The 13,581-nt window shown below is 34.4% G+C and overlaps 1 protein-coding gene across 3 annotated transcripts in view; it reads right to left on the bottom strand.

Annotated features, from left to right (window-relative positions):
• Positions 1–13,581, bottom strand: part of LOC150106351 (glycerol-3-phosphate acyltransferase 1, mitochondrial-like) — a 318,076-nt gene that overhangs the window by 184,002 nt on the left and 120,493 nt on the right. For all 3 annotated transcript variants that reach the window (XM_090393091.1, XM_090393090.1, XM_090393089.1), the window contains one exon: positions 3,631–3,698. In XM_090393091.1, the coding sequence (XP_090249217.1) occupies positions 3,631–3,698 (68 nt within the window). The remainder of the gene's footprint in view (positions 1–3,630; positions 3,699–13,581) is intronic.

Below are 13,581 nucleotides of genomic sequence, written 5' to 3'. Positions count from 1 at the left end.
ACTTCCAATTTCAAATCCTCTGTACACTCTGGTGTCCTGCACTAGGGATAAAACATCATTATCAACAATAACATAGTCAATGAGACTTTTCTTATTCCTAGCCTCTTCTCTCCATGTGAATTTTTGCACATTTTTATGTTGGAACATGGTGTTAGTAATATCCAGTGCATGTCCTGAGCAGAAATCCAACAGATATTTGCCATTATTATTAGCTTTGCTCTTTTCTCCAAATTTTCCCAAAATATTTTTGTATGTCTCACAATCATTTCCTACTCTGCTATTCAGATCCCCAACAAGGACCAACTTTTCCTTTTTCATTGCGTCAGTTGCTTTTTCTAAAGCGTCAAAAAATTCCTCCACTTCTCTCTTAGTAGAACCTTCTGTGGGATCATAGGCACAAATAAGTCTCATTGTCCAGTTCCCCATTCTCATATTTGCCCACGTTACTCTACTTGAGACTGACTGCCATTCAAGAACATTAGCCTCGTATTTTGTGTTGAATACTATGGCTACTCCTTCTTTTCCTTGATTGTCATTACCTGAATATAACATTTTGTATTTATTGCTCAGAAAGATCTCACCAGTTTTGGTCTTTTTTGTTTCAGTCATCCCTATTATGCCGATCTGGTACTTATCTAATTCCTCAGCTAGCTCCATTTCTTTGCCATTCAGGCTTCTTACGTTTATAGTACCGATCTTTAACTCTGGTGATGTTGAGTTGGGGTTTGTTTCCAGATTTGTTCCAGTAGCTGACTTTTCGCTGTTCACCCTGGTGCCCTGGCAAAAACAACGGGGACCTTGTTTAACTGGGCGACGCCCCAGCTGGCATGAAATTTTGTCATGTTGTACCATCATTTTTGATTTTGGTTTAACCAATAAGAATACAATTTGGTCGGCTAAATCCCAAATTGCCAGCCCATCCTCTTTCGTTCAGTATCGAAGTAGATACCCAACAGGGTACACCATGAGAAGATGAGGATTGGACATTAGGTCAGAAGCCCTGGTCGGTTCTCCGCATTCCTTGAAGGGCTTTCCTTGAATGGAGGTCTCCTCTCAGTTATACAGCTTTGACCCGTAATATTCATTTAAACTTCTGCATTTGCATGTAATATATCAGACCTTGGATATATGGCCAAGGTCTAATATATTACAATTTTGTATTCAAAATTTCTAATCATGCAAATTTTAGTCCTTGGTTCCTATTCAAAATTCCATGGACTGCTATCTCTGTATAACCTCTGAAAACAAATAGTAATGGCACAGAGCTATTCCCTGAAGCATCGGCATTCATTTCATCAACCAGAAATGCAGACAAGGATTTCTTAAATTTTCAAATTTACGAAAAAACTTAAATTTGAAAAATACTTAGGTGTGCACAAAATATGGCACAACTTCACAAAGAAAATTAAAAAAAATGAGCTGATCTCTAGTTCCTCTGAAAAACAAGTATCCAAATGATGTGGAAAATAGCAGAGAAAAAAAGTCTAGATTAATAAAGCATTATAAAATTCAAACTTATGAATTGGACAACATGAACTGCCATGTCTTATTAAGTCAGACTTTTCGATACTTGAGCTATAAAAATCAGCAACCTTGTATACAATTTACCTGGCTTGTTGTGGCTCTGCCTGTATTCATAATGCTAAGCTACCCACAGAAAGAAAGACCATTATGTATTTGCTTCTACTCACGAACTAGAGGAAACTTTTTCTATGCTTTTTCTTAGACCAGTTTCCAAATTACAATAAATAATACAAGGAGCTAAGGTTTAAATAGGCTTACCAGACGTCCCGTATATACAGGACTGTCCTGTATTTTGTCGAATTTTGCTGTCCCATAGCAAAATTAAGCATAAAAACTGACAATTCGAGTCAATTAATTGTGTTTACAGTGGTGGCACGGCAGCAATGGTCCCTTTCACTGGTCACTTTTTATTTCGTATAAGCACTTTATTTATAATTCTGTACAGATATATTGCATTTGCTTATTTTCAAACAGTTCTTATTTGGACATTGTGCAGTGTGGCATACAGTATGTAAATGTTATTTCAATAATTATTAAAAAATAATACCTCGCCTTTTTCGAAAGTGTAATATTTGGTTAATACATAAAATATATAATTAAAGAAAAATTAATTTTCTTTATTAATTATACAAAGGTAAATTAAATTTTGTTTCCTTCCTAAGCCCTTGACAATGCCAAAACGCAAGTTAGTTTTTAATGATGATCATTCGAAAGAATGGAATTTTATTGCAAAAGGAAAACATAACAAAGTTGAATGTAAAATCTGTAGATGAACTTTTTGTATTGCACATGGGGGTTGATCAGATATTACACAACATATTAACACTCAGAAGCACAAATTGAGCATTTCGAGTTCCAGTTCCAAAAGTATCGATACTTATTTTGCAAAAACAAATACTACATATAATTTTTATTTTGTAAAACCAACTCGCCAAAATTGTCCCGTATTCGGAAAACCAAATACAGGACATTGGTCACCAATGTCCTGTATTTGGTTTTCCAAAATCTGGCAACCCTAGTTTTGGGACCACAAGATAGTGGCAGTTCTGCCTGAAAAAACACAATATATAATTTAATTTAAATTCAATGATAAATTATGCAACAAGTTTCACTAACTGGGCTGTTTGGCTTCTTCAGAGCATACAAAAAAAAAAAAAAAAAAAAAAAAAAAAAAAAAAAACGGTGCTATCTTATTCTAAAATATATATTTATGTTTAAGACTGACCATGTTATCCTAAAAAATTAGGACTGTTGCTTAAGCCAATCTGGGTAGACTGTGGATTTTAGAGACTTGTAAATAATTCTTATCGATATATAATGTGGTTCTATTATAGCATATTCTAGACATCACCAAGTTCACACATAAATTGTCTATTTGCAATGGGGGGAGGGAAAAAAAAAAAAAAATCATAGATCGCAAAGACTAGGTATTTTCCATATATCTCTCAGTTTTAGGAAATCTCCTTAATATCTTCTGTTTTCTCTCTGCATCATATACTCTCTCAATTTTTATATGCTTCTTCTAAGTGTAAATACAGATGAATATCTGATCAATTTGTTTATATTATTGAAAAAATTCTTACGGGCAATAAGATTACTGCCAATGAGAACTTTTTTCCCTCCAGAAATACTTCAACATTCAAAGCATTAATGGTTTTTCAGTTTTCAAATATGGAAATGTAAAAACAATTTACTCTACACACTCCAATATATATCTACTCTATATATAAAAAGATAAGCCGAAATTTGAAAAGTTTTTATGTCACGTTTTTTGTCTTACCAGCTTACCAGCCTGGAACTCAGGGGGCTGGTGCCCCCATCCCCCAGTGTGTGTGTGTGTATATATATATATACATACATATATATAATTCTATATAACATTACCAATGCATATATATAATATTACCAATGCATTTAAATAAAAGAGCAATATTGCATACTGTGAAAAAATGCTTGTAATATGAAGCATTTGTTTACGTTTACAAGAAAAATTCAAGCTTTATTTATTAATAAGTTAAACCTACAATTTCTTAGCATTTAATCATTAATTTTAAAAAAATAAAATCTAATTTCTATAAAATCTATAATCACACTAATTGTAATTACCGATTCTGAGATGGTACATGAAACATGTTTATTGTTTCTGGCGGTGTGCTTTCATGTGGTGGTTGAACCTAGTAAGAAAAAAGTTTATATTAAAGTAAACTTTCATATTAATTTGCACTCTTCTAATAAATAATTTTGTTACTTTTATTATTAAAATACATTTTTTTATTAAAAATTTTATTAAAAATTAAAAAGTAATTTTTTTTTAAATGTCACTGTTAAAGTTAGAAAAATATGTAAAATGGCTTTTTGGGTTGAAATTACAAAAAAGCAATAAAAGTTGAGAAGGCCAGTTGCTTTGGCTTTAACTAAGAGCAACAGATTTGCCTTTTATAAAAGGCTTTTGATTACAAGAATGAACTGCCCAGGATCTTTTAAAGTATGATTTTTAAACTTAAAATTTCAAAAGATATACATTTGCTTACTTGGTAATAAGGATATTTATCATCTTTTCATTTAATAGTTTCTGATACTAAAAGTTATAAGACTTTTAGGCTTTTGTTAATTTAGTCAGTTGAATATTCTACACAACATCAAGCTGGTGTGAGTTAGTAAGAGTAGAGATTACCTTTATAGTGTATCTGGAAAGAGAAATGGTTAAGAAAAGTGAAAAGAATTATCTGGCATTCTGGTTGATAGATGGACTAGTTGCATAAGATCATTACTTCATAGAATTTGGAAAGTAGTATGATGAACAGATGAATGTAACTGAATGGGATTATAAAACATTAAGCCAGTCGTCGTCCGGTAGCTCATCTGCTGCAACCCTCTAGCAAAAGAGTTGCAGCAGTTGAGCAGTTCTTCTCCATTTCTCTCTGTCTGTCACCTCCGTCATTCTTAAACCAGTCCATTCCACGATGTCATTGAACCACTCGCTAGTTGATCTTCCACGTCTTCTCTTCCCCTCAAATTTCCCTTGTAATATAGTTCTTGTCAGGTGTCCCAAAGAACCTCCCAGAAGATGTCCTGCAAATCTGGTCTTTCTTTGCATAATATTCTTGAGCAGTGTTCTTTCCATCCCAACTCTTCTTAAAACTTCTTGATTTGATATTCTCTCTGTATAGTTAATCTTTTCCATCTTTCTATAACACCACATTTCCAATGCATTAATTCTTTCCATATCTCTCTTTCTTTCTCTTTCATAATTTGCAATACTCCAAACTGCTGCTTTAACTATTCCAACTCTAACACCTATTTTGATATTCTTGTTTATTAAAATTCTCTTCATTTCCATAAATGCTAATTTAGCTTTGCCTATTCTATTTCTAATGTCCAACTCTGAAGTTCCTTTCTCTGAGATCCAGCTACCTAAATATTGAAATCTATCCACGTCTTCTAAAATCTTTCCTCCACATCTTATCTTTACATTATCTCCTATTTTTCTGCCCATTATCATTATCTTGGTCTTCTTTTTGTTAATCCTTAGTCCGTACTCTTTACAAGAGTTTTCAATTCTTCGAACAATTTGTTGTAATCCATTTTCACTTTCTGTCATCACCACTACATTATCCACATATCTTAAGTTATTAATGATTCTTCCATTTATTTTTATACCTTCTTCTACATCCTCAAGTGCCTCTCTAAGCATCTGTTCACTATAAAGGTTAAACAATAATGGTGATAACTTGCATCCTTGTCTAACTCCTCTCTCCACCAGGAATTCCCGTTTCCTCTCCATTTACACATACTGACGTGGTTTGTAACCAATATAATCTCTTTAAAATTTCCAAGTCATAAGAGTCTACATCAATATTTTATAGAATGTCAAAAAGCCTTTTATGTTTCATTGTATCAAATGCCTTTTCAAAATCTAAAAATCCCAAAAACAACTTTCCACCATGGTTTAGTGTTTTCTAAACACTAAACCATGTTTAGTGTTTAGAAAACACTAAATAATTCTTAGACAAGTTATAGCCTCTCTAGTTATTATTATTATTATTATTATTCCTGATACCTCCAAGGAGTCCGAAGACTCATCGCGGGAGGACATCTTCAACTGTCTCTACACCTTACCTCTACTACGAATCAACGCCATCTACTGCCCACCTCCAACACCACCACAACTAGTAATTTTTGTCTGTAAATTGCGTGTGTTCTGAAGGGCCGATTTGTATGTATGCGGGATGAAAAACCCGAGTTTCCGGGAGAAAAAACCCTGCTACCTCCGTATGAGATCGGCTAACTCACCATCGATTGAAATCGACCAGATAAAGATTCCTCCCGTCGCGACGAGAATCGAACTTAGGCCTATTCCAATCGAAGGGCACAATGTACCGTCGTTCTTCCAATTGCGCTACGGAGGCGCTATAAATTTAATAAACTTAATAAATTTAATAAATTTAATAAACAAGTTCCTCTGGTGGTTCTGAATCCAAACTGTTCCTCATTCATTTCTTTTCTATTTTATTCTTAATTCTCTCTAAAATTATTTGTACCAGAATTTTTGCTGTATGAGTTATAAGACTTATCATTCTAAAATTGTTACAGTCTAAAACCCCCATCTTTTTTGGAATGGGGGTTAAAAATTGATCTTCTAAACTCCTCTGGTAATTCTTGTCCCTCATAAATTCCATTAATAATTTGCCATAACATTTCCATACCTTTTTCACCTATATTCCTTATATAAGTTCTACCTGTATACCATCTATTCCAGGGGATTTTCCTTCTTTCATCTTTTGAATTGCTAGATTCAATTCCTCCCTCATGATGTACAGCCTCTGACCACTATGCTCTTTCATTTGATTTTCGCCTCTTTCTCTGTTTTCATAAAGTTTACTTACATATTCTTTCCATCTCTGTAATATCCTCTCTTTTTCTGTCAGAATTTCACCTCTTTCATTCTTGACTGCTCCAGTCCTTTGCATCTTTCTCCTTCCTGTCATCATATGAATGTTTTTATAAACACCTTTTATGTCATTTCTTGCTGCCTGTGCTGTTGTATCTTTACTTATTTCATCTACCCACTCTTCCTTTTTCCTTATCAAATCGTTAGACTGCTTTTTTTTCTCCTCTGCTTTAGTATTAACTAACTTTCTTCTTTGTTATTTTCCTCAAAATATTGTCCATCATCCATGGTTTCTTTGTTTTCTCTCTTTCGTCTTCTTTTTTGGCTAAATGTAATTTTGTAGCAGTAATTATGCTTTCCTTCAGAATATTCCATTTTTCATTTACATCGTCACTTTCTTGTATATTTCTTTCATTCATTAAGCCAGTAAAGGGGAAAAACCAAGTCTAGATTTTGCATTCTTTGGCATGGACATCAGATTGCACAAAGATGCAAGTACTGTTCTTGCAAAGAAAGAATTGTACAGAGTGTATTTTGAACAATCAAATGTACAGTGTTGCTTAGACTGACATTTGAGGTTTGGTCAGAAAGATGAGTCAAGACTGGATGTCTCTTATAACATTTAAATTTATATTTATACCATGAATACTGGCAATGTAGATATGAGTTTTTTGCGGAGTGTTCTGTTTTTGTAATTTTTTTTTCTGTTTTTATTTTACCATAATACCACTATTGACTGTTTGTTACACTTTGGCAAATAGCTGAAAGAAAGGAAGGATATACTACACACACTATAAGGTGGTGATGCATTACATAATCATTCATTACCATCTAGTTTGGTCTCGTGTGCATACTATATGGCAGCTAGCCTACAAAACTGCAGTACTGTATATTCTTAATTCTTGTAGAAAGGATTACACACTGGTTAAACATGATAATTAATACTTAAGGAATTGACAGCGTACACTAGAAATATAAATTAAATCAACTTTAATATATACTTTCCAATATTTCGGCAACGTCACGTTGCCATCTTCATGGGAACTTAAGATAAAGACACGTGCACGCAAGTACTACATAACAGCAAATGAGAAACAAAGTGAGGAAGCTACCATTTTCCTAAAGTCCTGATGGTGCCCCCTGCCTGGCTATATTAGGTGTTCTTGGCCTTTGGGCTGAAGTCCTTCTGATGTATGTTTCCCAAATTTGGGGCAGTCTCATGCATCCAAATTTGTTGAGGTTTGGCATGTTCCTAAAGGCTGAGGCTGATCCCATGAATAGTCTTTCATATTTGAACTTACTGCGGTGTATTACTGTGGCTTTCTTCCACCTTATGCTGTGGCGAGTATCCAGAGCATGGTATGCAAGCCCAGAGTGGCTGTATTGGTGAAATTGGATGTAGTCCTTGTGTTCTGAGATTCTGATATTTGCTGTCCTGCCTGTTTGGCCAAAGTAGGGCAATTTACAGCTGCAAAGGACCTGATATACACCAGGTAGGTCTAGGGGAAGTGGTTGGTCTTTAGTGGAGCAGATAAGGGATGCAAATTTTCTATATGGTCTGTAACAAGTGGTCACGTTATGTTTTTTTAGGATTTTGTTAATTTTTTCTGAGGTGCCTCGGATGTAAGGAATGGTGATGGATTTAGAGTAATCTTTTTTGTGAAGGGGAGGAGGTGGGTTGTGGATATCTGGTTTTAGTATATTTTTTTTTGGGGGGGGGGGTAGCCATTGGCTGAGAAAGTGTTAAGGATGTGATTTAGTTCAGTGGTTAGGGCTTGGTCATTTGAACAGATTAGTTTAGCCCTTATGAATAGTGTCTTAATAACTCCATCCATATTGTTGTGAGGGGGTGATGGGATTGTTGGTGAATGTATTTGCCTGTATGGGTGGGTTTTCTAAAAACTGGGAAAACCAAGGTACCATCAGGTTGGTGGGTGACTAGTGTGTCTAGGAAGGGGAGGCTATTGTTTTCCTCTTTTTCCAGGGTGAACTTGATTCTAGGGTGTTGGTTGTTTAAGTGTGTTAGTGTCGGATTCTGAATGAAGAGAATTAAAATTATTAATACTCCCTACAGAATCCAACATATCAAAGGCTATTCTTGTAAAAATTATTTGATATTAATACCATGATTGTAAATTATTATTCATGTAATTGCCTTGAGTTTATTTATTAAATTTTATTAATTAATCTAAATTATGTGTTAGCAATGATAAGACCTTGCATTGAAATAATATTCTGTTTATTTTGATTATTCCTTATTTTGATATTATGAGGAATTGTATATATAAGTTTAATATGACTTATGTGAATTATAATATTTTGATTTTTTATTTATCACTACCAGTATGTAAAGTATAATGTTATGCAATATATCTGTTTTATTTTATTTTGTTTGTTGCTATGGAGATGGGCTAGAAATAGCTAGCGTGTGCATGGATCACGAGATATGGTATTCAACTGAGAGAAGGATTTGACATAATAGAGCGTGAGAAACAATTTTGGGCAGGAAAAAGAAGGGAGGTATATAAGCTGAGAGCGGAGAAAACCGAGGCTCTTCTCTTTTTCAGAACTGACCATTTGGGGACACGAGAGCAATGAGAATAGCACAGACAGACGAGAATACTAAAGGCAGCAAAGTGAATGCAAAGGATTGCTGTGTCTAGAACTTTAGTGCTGTAATTGGAAACTGGGAAAGTAATAGGCAACTGAGAATAATTCTAGAGGTTAAAGGATTACTACGTGTTCCATTAGTTTCATGGAACTTTAACAGAGAGCTGAATTGGTCAAATAGTGTTAAAGAAGGAACGAGCATTTTCCTTTATCCAAATACGTCTATACACATGAAGTGCGACCATTAATAGTTCAGTTATCATTGAGAAGATTTATTCTAAATATTGTTGCCATAGTGTGCTAAGTAAATATAGTTATAAAGTGTGCCCATAGTGAAATTGATGAGAAAAGGATTTATCCGGTAAGAACTGTCCAATTTTATGTTACTTCAATGCAGAGATATATGTGTAATTCCTCCTGTTATTCCCCACATTAACCATAACGTTTTTTGCTGAAATCAGCCGGAGTATGAAGTATGAAAGTGTATACTCATGAAGCAGTTGTTGCCACCATTAATGCATTGAGACTTTACTGACTGTGTGATAATAGTGAAATTTGTTACTAAGAGATTTTGAGATATTGAACTCTATTAAAAGTTATTTTAATATTGTGAAAGCTATAAGTTTAATAGCAGAATGCCCACAGACTGAATCTGTAAGATGTTGTGACCAGTTAAGCTAAGACATTTATATTATCTTGTTCTCAGAATTGAGTTTATATGTATAATATATTACCCAGAATTAAATGTTTTGTTTTAATGATTTTAAAATTGTGTTTGCCTGAATCTCCTTTACTGCACCGTTCATGAAATTATCGGACCTAGTGGGAGCATCAAACATAAGAGATAAACTCAGTCTACGTAAGAAATAATACTGATATAAATTTAGTTGATGTTTGGTTTTACTACATTTCATTAGACTAATCTAGATATAGAGTGGCACAGTCTAAAAATATAAATTTCTCTATATTTAAGTTAGTAATCAACCAGCAACTCATTACTTGTTTAAGAACAGAGTTAAAACAAGGAAGTGCAATCCAACATTAGGAAGGAGAGGAGTGTATCTGGGCCATGTGGCCAAATAGCAAACACATCATCAACATAGCGAAGCCATATGGTAGGTTTTTATGGAGCAGAGTTTAAGGCTTTCCCGACCAAGCCCTAACCACTGAACTAAATCACATCCTTAACACCTTCTCAGCCAATGGCTACCCCCCCCCCCCCAAAAAAATACTAAAACCAGATATCCATAACCCACCTCCTCCCCTTCACAAAAAAGATTACTCTAAATCCATCACCATTCCCTACATCCGAGTACCTCGGAAAATATCAACAAAATCCTAAAAAAACATAACTTGACCACTTGTTATAGATCATATAGAAAATTGGCATCCCTTATCCACTCCACTAACGACCAACCACTTCCCCTAGACCTACCTGGTGTATACCAGGTCCCTTGCAGCTGTAAATTGCCCTACTTTGGCCAAACACGTAGGACAGCAAATATCAGAATCTCAGAACACAAGGACTACATCCAATTTCACCAATACAGCCACTCTGGGCTTGCAGATCATGCTCTGGATACTCGACACAGAATAAGGTGGAAGAAAGCCACAGTAATACACCGCAGTAAGTTCAAATATGAAAGACTATTCATGGAATCAGCCTCAGCCCTTAGGAACATGCCAAACCTCAACAAATTTGGATGCATGACTGCCCCAAATTTGGGAAACACATCAGAAGAACTTCAGCCCAAAGGCCAAGAACACCTAATATAGCCAGGCAGGGAGCACCATCAGGACTTTAGGAAAATGGTAGCTTCCTCGTTTTGTTTCTCATTTGCTGTTATGTAGTACTTGCGTGCACGTGTCTTTATCTTAAGTTCCCATGAAGATGGCAACGTGACGCTGCCGAAATATTGGAAAGTATATATTAAAGTTGATTTAATTTATATTTCTAGTGTACGCTGTCAATTCCTTAACTATTAATTATCATGTGTATTCTTAAGAAGAAAGGAGGTTTTAGTTTTCCATAGCATGCCCTTGAGAAGTATCTCGCACTGCATGAAAAAAGGAACAAAAACAAACTGGAATCTGGCTACTAAACAACACTTCAGGCTTACAATACAGAATATAGCGTGTGTGTGTTCATTAAGTGAAGGTCATCTGTCACCTAGCAAGTCTAGCTGGAATTTCCTTTAAGAAAGAATCCTTCAGAGTAGGAATATTTTCACTATAGAATCTAGTAAGATAAGGGGCTGAAATTTGGGATACAGTTTGCAATATTAGAATATTACATGGTTATTGCAATGATGTTATTGACAAGTATAGATGAGAAGGTTTTAATTCTGCTGCAAAAATGACTTAATCAGACACCTTGACAGCTGTGCCCATATTTGGTTTGGTCAATCACTTGTTTCTCAGAATAAGTACACTAAAAAACATTCAGATAAAAATAGAAAGCCAGAAATGCAGCAGAAAAAGAAAGATCAGACCAAAATTTCTCTAAAAAATGGTACAAATGTTAATTTAATTATTATTACAATAACTGTCAATGAAATCACTCATCTTGGGAGGTCTTACTCAGCAAGCAACATGCCTATCATATCAACCCTTAATGTCAGTATGAACTGACAACACATTCAATTCGCTTGTCACTCTTCATGTAAAAAGATCTACTCTTTGCTCCTCTTTCTATCATACATTTATACTATTGGCTTTTATTCTCCCAATTTGTTCATTTGTATGCGTCACATTATCCTGAATAGCTCTTATGCTTCCTTAAGTTTGAATTTTTCTTTAACTTAAAAACTTCAAATTCTAAAAACTATTCTAAGGCAACATATCTTTCTGGGTTCAGTTAAGAATATCAACAAAAAAATTCTTGAAATAACATTAGTTTAAGATTAAACCAAATCTTATTTGAAATACGATTATCCAAGAGTTATACTTAAAGTATAATTATTTAGATCAGATTGGTTAATTTCATGCAATGTAATTCAAGCGTAATTATTTAGTATACCTTACATGACTACAGCGAAGTTTTCAGTGGAGAAAAACTTTCCTGTTGAGGAGGAAAGTTTGAAGTGTCGAAGCCATGTGACCAAATAGAAAGCACATCAATATCTCTTAGCCAGAAAGAAAACATTTGAGAATGGCTGAATCAAGAGCTCTCCTCCTCTAGCCATTACAAATTGGCTATTATTATTATTATTCAGGCCTCCATGGAGTCAAAAAACTCATCGTGGGAGGTCCTTCCTAAGAAACACAAAGTCTATCAAGACTCATCAAGGGGAGGTCCCCCCCTTAAGAAACACGAAGTCTATCATACCACTCCTTGAACTTATTGACCGTTCTCGCTCTCACCTCTCCATCAGGCAATGCATTCCATGGTTCAACCACCCTCCATGCAAAGAAACCACTCCTCACCCTCTTGCTCACAGTTTCCTTTAGAAGGGGAAAATGCAGAAAATGTGATATCAGCATAGTGATATTTTCCAAATATAAATTAAAACAAAAAAATTACATAAAAGTTGATAAGCATATATACATCAGCTTAAGTCTCGATTAATGCTTGTGCCAACAGCTCAATGAAACTGAATAAAACAGAGGACAGAGGAATAAAATTAAGCAATGCCTTAATGATTCCAATATTTTGTCTGCAACAGAGATATGATCAGGGATACAATAAAAAACTTAACAAGGGAGTGTTCTATATGTACAAGCCAGTAGCTTTCATTTTTATGAAAGAGGTCTTAGAATTTGTTTCTCATATCTTCGATAGAGAGTTTCACATATCCAAATATATTTAGGTTAGGCTAATTTTTAAAAGCAGATACCAATTACAAAGAAAATAATGTGTAAATTTGCTGTAATGAAGAGTGGTAGTTTTTATCAATTATTTCTGTGAGTAGCATAAACAGCATGGTCTGTTAGATGTTACTATCAACAGTCAGGCTGGAAGTTGGTTTTTTTTTTTTACATTCTTCTAGGCAGATATCGTAAATTTTTTTAAATAACGAAACCTGTGGTGAGATCATAATTAAAAGAAACACACGTATTAACCACAGTAAAAATTATTTAATGTAAATATTTCATCCTAAGTATCTTAGGACATCATCAGTACAGTAGTTTGAACAATAATAGGAATAACATACAGTTAGGGTGCATGATTACAATAGAATCTCATTAAATGTGCGTAACGTGTTACAGAAGTAAAAAATAAAAAAATAAAAAAACTAATAATAATTATTTTACACAATTTTGTATGACAATTTCCCATACTTTAGGAATAGTAAGAATGTCATTGCAGTTTAAATTTGGTCTGTGTAGTAGGGCTTCAGAACTTTCTTTGTATAAATGTTCATGTTTATATAAAGATCTATGTAAAAGTTTAGACTTTTCCCAATGGATCCTATGGCTTGGATTTTCAATTCCATGGTGAGAGAGGCCAGATTTTTGCGGTTTAAAGAGATGAATGTGGTCTTGATGTTCCAAGATGCGTTTCTGAACAGACCTACCTGTCTGTCCAAAGTAAGACAATTTGCATGAGCATGGAA

Source organism: Typopeltis vanoorti, chromosome 5 (assembly GCF_054136105.1).
Source record: "Typopeltis vanoorti isolate ZY-2024b chromosome 5, IOZ_Tvanoo_1.0, whole genome shotgun sequence".
NCBI classification, from domain to species: domain Eukaryota; kingdom Metazoa; phylum Arthropoda; class Arachnida; order Uropygi; family Thelyphonidae; genus Typopeltis; species Typopeltis vanoorti.
The sequence above is the reverse complement of the archived record's forward strand: the minus strand, read 5'-3'. Positions and strand labels throughout refer to the sequence as shown.